Source organism: Rutidosis leptorrhynchoides, chromosome 4, assembly GCF_046630445.1.
Source record: "Rutidosis leptorrhynchoides isolate AG116_Rl617_1_P2 chromosome 4, CSIRO_AGI_Rlap_v1, whole genome shotgun sequence".
Lineage (NCBI taxonomy): Eukaryota > Viridiplantae > Streptophyta > Magnoliopsida > Asterales > Asteraceae > Rutidosis > Rutidosis leptorrhynchoides.
The window spans coordinates 95,631,316-95,642,601 of record NC_092336.1 but is presented as its reverse complement, the minus strand read 5'-3'; the positions used below and the strand labels follow the sequence as shown (position 1 = coordinate 95,642,601).

At 35.0% G+C, this 11,286-nt stretch overlaps 1 protein-coding gene across 1 annotated transcript; it reads left to right on the top strand.

The window, feature by feature from the left end:
- Positions 1-1,129: 1,129 nt before the first annotated feature.
- LOC139840833 (methylesterase 17-like) lies at positions 1,130-9,593 on the top strand. The gene is made up of 4 exons (XM_071831077.1): positions 1,130-1,399; positions 1,595-1,735; positions 8,522-8,656; positions 9,256-9,593. The coding sequence occupies exons 1-4, from the start codon at positions 1,130-1,132 to the stop codon at positions 9,535-9,537; spliced, it is 828 nt and encodes a 275-aa protein (XP_071687178.1). The 3' UTR covers positions 9,538-9,593.
- The last annotated feature ends 1,693 nt before the right edge of the window (positions 9,594-11,286 follow it).

Here is an 11,286-nt window from a genome sequence, read left to right as displayed (position 1 = left end):
AAAGCGGACAGTATCATGCTTCCGAGCTGCTGCGCACTCTGACATGACGCATTTAAAGCCGTGCGGGTAGGTGCGATCCGGGGCAAGTTGGCCTGTCGGTGATCGGCCTGTGGCCCAGAGCGGACAGTATCATACCAGTTGTGCTGCGCACTCTGTGAAGACGCGTTTAAAGCCGTGCGGGTAGGTGCGATCCGGGGCAAGTTGGCCTGTCGGTGATCGGCCTGTGGCCCAGAGCGGACAGTATCATACCAGTTGTGCTGCGCACTCTGTGATGACGCGTTTGGAGGGTGTTTACCCGAGAAGCAAATCAGTGAGGTAGAAGTGCGATCCGGGGTTGTACTCGTGCGCGGGTAGCCCGGCGGTGATCGGCTTGTGTCCAAAGCGGACAATATCATACTACGGGCTGATGGTGATGTTACTAATACCTATTATTTATCATTATTATTAGGGCAAATTTCATTAAAAGGTAACTTTGTTACCTCAAATTCCTATTTGGGGTAATCTATATTTATATTGACGTTTAAACGATTATTTTATCAAAAATTAATTAAAAAGAGAAGTATCGTTACTTTTAAGTTAAAATTTCGTTAAAAAATTAACGATACTCCATTTTCTTAAATAAATTACATGCAAACCTGATCATTGATACTTACTTGTTGATATGAAAGACCTCGTGAATGATAATTCTTACGAACCGGATATTTACTTAATTTTCGTAATATTATCGTAGAAGATTAACGGCACACGTATGTGTCAATTATCATGCTTGCATATGTTCGTTATCTTTAGGTAAGTGTTAATGATTAGGCTTGCATATGATTTATCTAAAAAAAATTGAGCATCATCAATTTTTTTACGGATGTCTAACTGAAATGTAACGATATTTCTCTTTTTGATTAACATTTGATAAGACAATCCTTTAAGCGTCAAAATAAATATAAATTAACTAAAATAGAAAATTAAGGTAAAAAAAATTACATTTTAGTGAAGTTTGCCCTTATTATTATTATTATTATTATTATTATTATTATTATTATTATTATAAAAATTTTAAATAGTTAAATACCTATAAAAACAGCAAGCATGAAAGCTAGAGAAATATTGGCAAACGATTAAAGAGAGAGAAATAATGGGAGAAAGAGAGAGTCTGAAAGATGAGAATTCTACTACCACTAGTAGTCCATTGAAACCACACTTTGTGCTTATTCATGGCATAAGTGGAGGAAGCTGGTGTTGGTACAAGCTCAAAAGCATGATGTACAACTCTGGTTACTTGGTCACTTGCATAGACCTCAAAGCATCTGGCATACATCCTTCTGATCCTAATTCAATTCTCACTTTTGATGACTATAATCAACCTCTCTTCGATTTCTTGTCTTCCTTGCCTCCGAATCAAAAGGTACAATTCCTAATACATCATGTACAACACCCTTTAATCAATAATACATGATAAAAACTATGAATGCACGTCATCTGTGATGCATTTTGTTACAAGGAACATATCATAAGTTGACCTTTTGTTACAAAAGTCAAATTTAAATAATCATTAATTGGTCTATATGTTAATTAAATTTAAACTAATAAATATTTGTAGGTAATTTTGGTGGGACATAGTGCCGGAGGACTAAGCATAACACTAGCAACACACAAGTATGCAAGTAAGGTGAGTTGTGCGGTATATGTTGCAGCCACCATGCTAAAAAATGGACTTACAACACTTGAAGACATCAAACATGTAAGTTATTTTATCCGCTAACTGTCATATATGTTTATCTTTCAATTTGATAAATTTGCAACGATTATATGTTAAGTACTCATGCAATACAAAGTACTTAATAGACAATTATTGTAAACTTATTAAATTTAATTGTCAAAAAATCGGTGCCATACTGGACTAAGATTGGTTGGACAACTATGTTTAAACATGGTCACGTGCAATATGTGCGACAGTGAAATGCTATGCTATTCTAAGTAGGGATGGTATCAGGTCGGGTTTGGGTCGGGTTTAGTTAATCCCGGACCCGAACCGATTATGAAAACCCGCCACAAACCCGGCCCGAAACCCGTCGGGTCCTCATTTACTTACATACTATCGGGTTTCGGGTGTCCTCACTGGTAAACGGGTATACCCGATTAGTCATTCTATATCTATTTTTCAATAATTTTCCAAATCAAAATATCGAAAAATTACTTGACTACTTCATGTTTAAAGTATTATAAAATATCACATATAAAAAGTTGATTAAAAATTTCTAAAATACTCAAATACACAAAGTATATAAAATATCACATCTCGAATACTTGATTTATATGATTATATTGAAAATAATTATACTAGTTTTCAAAACAAATAAGAGAAATATTTCATACATTAACAATATAATACTAATACTAATACTAAAATTTTACATAAAAATTATTATTAAAATTCCTCCGGCCGGGTATACGGGTATGCGGGTCGAGTATACGGGTCGGCAAACGGGTTTGTATCCAAAATCATACCCGAACCCGAAGCTGAATTTTTTTTTTTAACCATCCCCATACCCGGCCCATGACCCGACGGACTCGGGTCAGACCCGGCCCATTTATAACGGGTTTCGGGTTTCCCCATCGGGTACGGGTCATTTACCATCCCTACTCGTTCTCCATCTCGCCGCTCATTCTCCATCTCACGGCTCGTTCTCCATCTCGCGGCTTGTTCTCCATCTCACGACACGTTTTTCATCTCTCGGCTCGTTCTCCATCTCGATGCTCGTTCTCCATCTCGCGGCTCGTTCTCCATCTCGCGGATCGTATGACTCTCGCGGCTCGTTCTCCATCTCGCGGCTCGTTCTCTCTTTGGCGGCACGTTCTCCAACTCGCGGCTCGTTCTCCATCTCGCGGCGTGTATGACACTCGCGGCTCGTTCTCCATCTCGCGGCTCGTTCTCCATCTCGCGGCGTGTATGACACTCGCAGCTTGTTTCTTTCCCACAACTCGTTCTCCATCTCGCGGCTCGTTCTCCATCTCGCGGCTCGTTCTCCATCTCGCTGCTCGTTATCCATCTCGCTGCTCGTTCTACATCACGCGGCTGGTTCTCCATCTCGCGGCTCATTCTCCATCTCGCGGCTCGTATGACCCTGGTGGCACGTTCTCCATCTCTCGGCTCGTTCTCCATTTCGCGGCTCGTTCTCCATCTCGCGGCTCGTATGACTCTTGCGGCTCGTTCTCAATCTCGCGACTCGTTCTCCATCTCCCTACTCGTTCTCCATCTCGCGGCTCGTTCTGCATCTCGCGGCTCGTGTGACTCTCGCGGCTCGTTCTCTATCTCGCGACTTGTTCTCCATCTCGCGGCTCGTTCTGAGAACACTTGAAAAAGTGTATTATCTATTTTCTATGTTTCAATACATTCACCGAGTACATATAAATAGATAGCCAATATAATATGAACAGACACTAACTCTCTATAGTAATAAATGGGAAAATTAAAGGACGTAAGTAACATATACATTGGATACACTACAATGAAGGTGATATATTAATATCCCCCCGCAAGCGAGACGGTGGCGGACCTAGACGAAGCAGGCGACGAAAGAACTCAAACTGTGATCTAGGAAGACTTTTTGTGAAGATATCTCCCACTTGGAGCTTGGTAGGAATGAATTTAGTGTGAAGCTTACCAGAAGAAACAAGTTCACGTATGAAGTGGTAATCCAACTCAATATGCTTAACCCTTTTGTGTGAGATTGGGTTTTGGGTGAGGAACAAAGCACTACGATTATCACACAACAGGGTTGGTCTACCTGCAGGCAAAGCATGCAATTCTTGAAGCAGGTGAGTGATCCAAATGATTTCAGCCGCTGTATTTGCCATAGCACGATATTCGGATTCACAACTCGACCGGGAGACTGTAAGTTGTTTCTTTGCACTCCATGAAACAAGATTACCTCCAAAAAAATATAGAGTACCCATAAGTGGAGCGTCGTGTTTCAAGACATCGAGCCCAGTCTGCATCAGAATAACCAACAATGGCTGTCTTGGATGGTTTACAATAAGTAAGACCAAAAGATAAAGTGCCTTTAAGATATCGAAGAATACGTTTCACCTCTTGAAAGTGATCTACTGTTGGTTGCTGAAGGGATTGGCTAACCTGGTTAACAGCATACGAAATATCAGGTCTTGTAATAGTCAAATATTGAAGAGCTCCCATAATGGAACGGTAATGAGTTGGATTTGAGTAGGGCTCCCCACTGGTGGTAAACGAAACATTCGTTGAAAGTGGAGTAGGAGCCGGTTTTGCATCCATCATTTTCTCACGAATCAAAATGTCCCTCGCATATTTAGATTGATTTAAAAACAAGCCATTTTTTATGTAAGTGACCTCAAGCCCTAAAAAATAGTTGAGATCGCCCAAATCTTTAATAGAAAATTCATCATGTAATTTAGCAATAAACGACTTGACGACAGTATCCTGGTTTCCTGTAAGTATAAAATCATCCACATAAATAAGAAGATACATGATGCAAGAATCCTTCTTGAAAATAAATAGGGACGTGTCAGCTTTGCTACAGGAGAAACCGTTGGCAATCAGAAAGGTGCTTAAACGATGAAACCATGCACGTGGTGTTTTTTTAAGACCGTACAATGCTTTGTTTAATTTGCACATGTGATTAGGAAATTGAGGATTTGTGAAACCCGGGGGGTTGTTCAAGATAAACTGTTTCATGGAGATGACCATGAAGAAAGGCATTGTTCACATGAAGTTGATGTAACTTCCAAGTATTGAGAACGGCTAAAGAAAGAATGATCCGAACAGTGGAGGCCTTAACAACTTGGCTAAATGTATGAGAGTAGTCAATACCTGGTGTTTGCCTATACCCTTGTGCAACAAGACGAGCCTTGTGACGTTCAATAGACCCATCAGAATGAAACTTGGGTCGAAACAGTGTATTATCTATTTGAAAAAGTGTATTATCTATTTTCTATGTTTCAATACATTCACCGAGTACATATAAATAGATAGCCAATATAATATGAACAGACACTAACTCTCTATAGTAATAAATGAGAAAACTAAAGGACATAAGTAACATATACATTGGATACACTACAATGAAGGTGATTGATTAATACGTTCTTCATCTCGCAGCTTGTATGACACTCGCGGCTCGTTTCCATCTCACGACTCGTTGATTTCTAAGGCTTCATTCCTTACATATTTCATAATAATATAATACTCCGTAGTATGGTATAATACTACGTAGTAGTGTATATAGCACTGTATATATTATGTACGGAGTAGAAAGAATACATGATGCTTGCCTTTTACAGTAATATATTCTAGATAAACTACTTCAAAGTAAAATATCTTTACCCATATATCAAAAGGCGTTTTCTTTTGTGTAAAAAAAAAAAAAAAAAAAAAAAAAAAAAACTTCTCAGTTTTTCATTTTGAGTAATTGTATTTTTGTTGCCGATATTTTTTGTCCTCTGGAGCTATTATTGGTACCTTCTATCGGGACTCAGGAGATTCGCTAAATAATTGATGATTCAAGTTTGAAGATTTTATTATATGAATCTATGATATTTAACGTAATTTAAAATTAAAAACTTATATTAAAAATACCCACATGAAACAACTTTATACGAGTATATGTCAGCAAAATACTTTGCACTGGAACGAGATCTTCAAAATACGTATAAGTTTTAACGCGTGAAAACAATTAATTAGTAATATGTATAAATATAAATAAAATCTTCATTGTTATAAGATTATAAATATAAATACCATCATTCTTTTTTTCTTTTCTTTTTTCTGAAAGACCAAAAAATTTATTAATTAAAAAAGGGTACAAAGGGTAGCATGTGAGATCCGTGCTAAGAACAGAACTTACAAGCAGACCAATAACAGGAAACTAAACAAAACAGGAACTAATTACAAATATAATAAATTATATGAATTTATTAATATAACTTTCAACGATTACTACGTAACATAAATACAATAATTAAAAATTTAAAGTTATTTTTAAAAAAAATAGTTTAAAAGTCTAAACATAACACTTATTATAATAGAACAGAATGAAATGGTATTATATATTTTCTTAAAATTATTAGATCACTTATAACACTCACTCATCACATTTTATTACTATCCATAACATATTTTTGATTTTTTTCACCATCACATTGCCTTGGTATATTAATTAAATAAACTTATTTACTTATATTTAAATTCTATGTACAAGTTTAAATATATATATATATATATATATATATATATATATATATATATATATATATATATATATATATATATATATATATATATATATATATATATTCTATGTACAAGTTTAAAAAACAATAAATCATATTGGCTTCCGTGAAATGTACTTCATATTTGATAGCGAGCGTTGGTGGATTCACTATCAATAGCGTGAATCGTTGGTGTGAGAATGGCTAACATTTGGCGAAAAAACGAAAATTATATAACGAATCTTTTTCTTGATAAAGAAAAACGATAGCCGAAGATACAAGCAATAAACACAAAACAACTAAACTCAAGAAACAACTAGACCGAAACCTAACAAAACGAACCGAGTCAAGCCGCTAACAACCAAAAACAAAACACAAACAAACAAACAAAAGACAACACCAAAACGAGCCGACAAACTAACAAACCAATCCGAAAAGTCGAAACCGGATTATCCAATCACGAATTACCCTTGCAAGTTTTACACCGTATTATACCGCGATAACTTTTAAGATTCATCAAGTTTCTTGCTGATAAAGCTAACAGGAAGTGTACAGTCTAGTTGGATTATAACTGTACGGCACTTTGGAATAGAGGATATAGTGGATTTTGATGACGTGTAGATAACGAGTGGGAGCTGAAATATATGATTTTGGGTAATTGAAATCTTGTCCTGTTCCTTTTGGCTCAACTTTTGGGAATCAAAAGACGGTATATTTCTCCATTATATCGATGATCCATTGGGCCTACTCCAATTATATAAAATTGATTATCAAATTTAAAGTGAAAAGATACATAGAGGATTAATTTTTAGGAGAAATGAGCATTTTTCTTTACTTATGTGAATTTGTGGTGCGAGTATTTTTTTTCTTTTCTTTTTTTTTTTTGGTGAAAAAGAAGAATATATTGAAAGACCTTCATTGAAGCAATGAAGGTTAAAAATTACAAAACATGACAGAGGCGCAAATTGCCCAAAATAAAAAGGAAGAACACATGATCAGTTAAACAAAAAAAACAAAAGTCTAAGCCAATACGCCTCTAACGGGAATGCTTCTCTGAATAGCGATCCAATGAAATAATACGATCTTGAAAGGGACCATGTTGTTCCGCACAACAACGGGTCAATTTGTGCAACGTTAACACCCGAATGCATAACACAACGAGTTGCCTTGGTCGACAGAGAACGAACCATCCGACCCACTCGTCCCAATTACCTAAACTACTTCATGTTCACTCATCTTAAGACTAGGAATAAACCTTTAAAAATTCAAAACAACTACATCATCATAAAAGGAAATCACAAATCCCATCCTTAAAATTGAAGCAAACCAAAACATACTAGACTAGTGATTGAAGAAAGTAAAGCATTCTTCCATCCAATTGTGGTGCGAGTATGTGCTTTTACTCTTTTATTTATATTTTTTTTCCTCAAAACTCGCTCTTTATAAATTTTCATACAAATTATTTTGAAATTTTGTAAGGGTGTGTTTGGACGAAACTAGTTGGAGCTTAAGCTGGTGGCTGGAGCTGGAGCCGAAACTTATCATAAACTCTACTTTTTTCAAGAAGCTACTTCTAAAAGCTTCTTTTTTCTAGAGCTTCTTTTTTACATAAACTCTGCTTTTGATTGCATGCTAAACAGAACTTATGACTTGTAGCTTATTAAAATCATAAGCTCAAGCTCCTATAAGCTCTCATAACCTCTTCGCCAAACACACCCTAAGAATAACTATTAGTTCAATATTCATTCCGATTTCATATAATCAATGTATATGTATTTTCCATCCACAAAATACATTCGAATTTATGGATGTGTTTCCATTCAAAATATATGCATCCAAATTTCATATAATGGATGTATTTGAATTTGAACATGCATTCTACATTAATTAAATATGTGACAACTAGTTATTTTTGCCAAATTTTAAAATAATTTTTTTTTACATGATTGCACATATATTATTGATTTTCAACTTTCTTAAATGTACAACACGACTATTTCTTTCGTTTAGTCTAACCGTAAATAGAGTTACATGTTTAAATACACATAAGTTGTTTTCCGATAGCATTGAAATACCATATTTAAAATACATTGAAAGGTAACAAGTATGAGGTTGACTTGAATTATGGTCGACTTAAATATTCTGCTCAACTTTGTAACTGCATTTCATTCTATTTTGTATTCATATATTAGCTAGAGCATTATTTATATTTCAACTCAATTTTTTATATCATGCTAGTTACACATTTATAACTATATTTAATCTATTATTTAATACATTGCAGGGAGTACCTGATTTATCTAGATATGGTGATGCTTATGATTTGGAATTTGGATTTGGAAAAAATCAATCACCAACATCTGCAATTATAAAAAAAGAGCTTCTACGTGAAGTCTCATATAATATGACCCCTCTAGAGGTACCATAAATTTCATTCAATTTATTACCTTCCATGTATTTTAAGGGCAAATGATCTAAAAGGTAACATTAGTTATTCAAATGTATCATATGTGTTGATACATAAATATGACCATGTACTTTAATTTGAACTTAAAAGGATTAATGTCGTGTGCAAGATGCAATCTTAGCATTTGATCTTGTAATGTAATTTTTTCGTGTTTGTTGGGCTTTGGCAGTTGGGCCGAATGGCTTGCCGACCCCTCCTTGTAAACTTTTTTTAGTTATATAAAATTTGTTGCTTTTCAAAAAAAAAAAAAAAAAAAATTAAAGTGTTAAATTAAGGTAATATAGTCCACATGACAACTTTTCATGAGGACGACATCTTTGTCATCGCCACCTAGATGCCACCTAGACAATATTAACTCAATTTAACGCTTTTTGAAAACGTAATTTTTTATGGTAAAAAATCAAAGTACACAGTCCTTTTCATGTGACTGTAAAAGTGATACCCCGTATTACTTTTATTGTCAATTCGAGTAATTTATGTTATTTTTTCTAGCGATTTGCCATATTTTTAATTTTAAAACTTGCATTTAAAGTTTCATGACTCTTGTGTAGGATTACACATTAGCTACAATGCTACTACGACCGGGCCCTATTCACGCAATACTAAATGCTCAATTTCGAGATATTGATGAGAGTTTAGAAAAGGTGCCTAGAGTATACATTAAAACGATGTATGATAACGTGGTGAGACCAGATCAACAAGACAAAATGGTCGAAAAATGGCCACCTTCACAAATGTATGTTTTGGAGAGTGATCACAACCCATTCTTCTCTAGTCCTTTTGCATTGTTTGGGTTATTTGTTAAGGTAGCGGCTTCTATCGACTGCACCTAGAAGATTTTGGTTAGGTGATTAGGTTTGATTTTCCGCGACTACATATTTTATAAAGAACTACACTATATATTATCGTATTTTGCTAAGCATATCAATAATTAATAATTAATAATGTTATGAAACAAAAAGAAAATTGTTGGGAATTCGTACTATTGTGTGTAGGAGGTATTTTTTTTTTCTTTGAAAAGCCAACAAAAATTATTATTAAAAAGAAACAGAGATTACAACTTGGAGAGTCCAAAGACTCGATACAACGATGCGCGATAAACTATACTATAGTTACAATGGCTTGAGTCTAAAACTATAACAAAATTAAAAGACACGAGAAAAGTATTAACATAGTATGGTTTTAATATGGGTAGGAAAAAGCCTTCATCCTACGGGGCACCTTGGATGGATCAACTTGTAATGACAAGCCGAATTGGGAATCAAGATACAGTGCTGAAAAATCAGCGACAAAGTATTTGACACCAATCCGCTTAGACCCGGACCAAGGAGCACCCGAGGGAATCCGGCATAAAAAACCTACCATCAACCAATACCATCTTTTGGGTGAACAACATCGAAATTAGAGGGACTCGAGATCCAAGTTAACCAATCTAGAGATCCTTTTTTCCAACGACAATTAATCCATTCGAAGCACTTAGATTGAATTTCCGAGACGATCTTTGAGGCGCTGAGATTGTTTTTACCAAAAGTACGATCGTTTCGATTGATCCAAATATAATAGCATGTGACCCAGACAACCGCTTGCCAAATCGTAGCTGTCACACCCCCAAAATAGGGCCTAGGGTATTTGTGACTAATTATATCAAATCACAGTTGTATATACGAGAACGACTCTATATGAGACGTTTTGAATAAAACATTTATTAATAAAACAGCGGAAGCATTAAAAGTTTTACATCAAATTTAAACTGAAATAATAATAATAGTCTTAATGCAAAGTAAATGTAATGAAATGAAGACTCCACGTAGCAGCATTCAATTCATCAGGTAGCAATCATGGCAATCATCTTATTAGTCACCTGAGACAAAACATGCTTAAAGTGTCAACCAAAAAGGTTGGTGAGTTCATTAGTTTATCAAAATCAATCATTTTCGTTATAATAATAGGCCACAAGATTTCAGTTTCATAAATATCCGTATACTAGCAAGTGTATAAAAGCATTCTATAAGTTGTAGGCACCCGGTAACAAGCCTTAACATTCATGTTTTACCCTCTGAAGTACACCAGATCAGGTGTGTTTAAAATAACCTCGAAGTACTAAAGCATCCCATAGTCAGGATGGGGTTTGTCAGACCCAATAGATCTATCTTTAGGATTCGCGCCTACCGTACATAGACAAGTAGTTTAATGTTACCAAGCTAAGGGTATATTTCTGGTTTAAACCCACGTAGAATTAGTTTTAGTACTTGTGCCTATTTCGTAAAACATTTATAAAAACAGCGCATGTATTCTCAGTCCCAAAAATATATATAAAAGGGAGCAAATGAAACTCACCTTAAATAGCAGTTGAAGTATTCCACGCAAGAAAGGAAAGTAAAGCAAGTAAGTGATCGAGATATCAACTAGAGGTAGTTCTTAAGAGAGAAATGAGAGATTAAGGTGTAAGTTTGAAATGAGAAATGTATGTGGTATTTATAGTTGAAAATGTTAGGTAAAAAAAAAATTAAAATAAAATAAGTAAATCTTAAAAGTTAAAATAAGAAAAAGTATTTTATATTTTTATTAAAAGTAAATCTTAA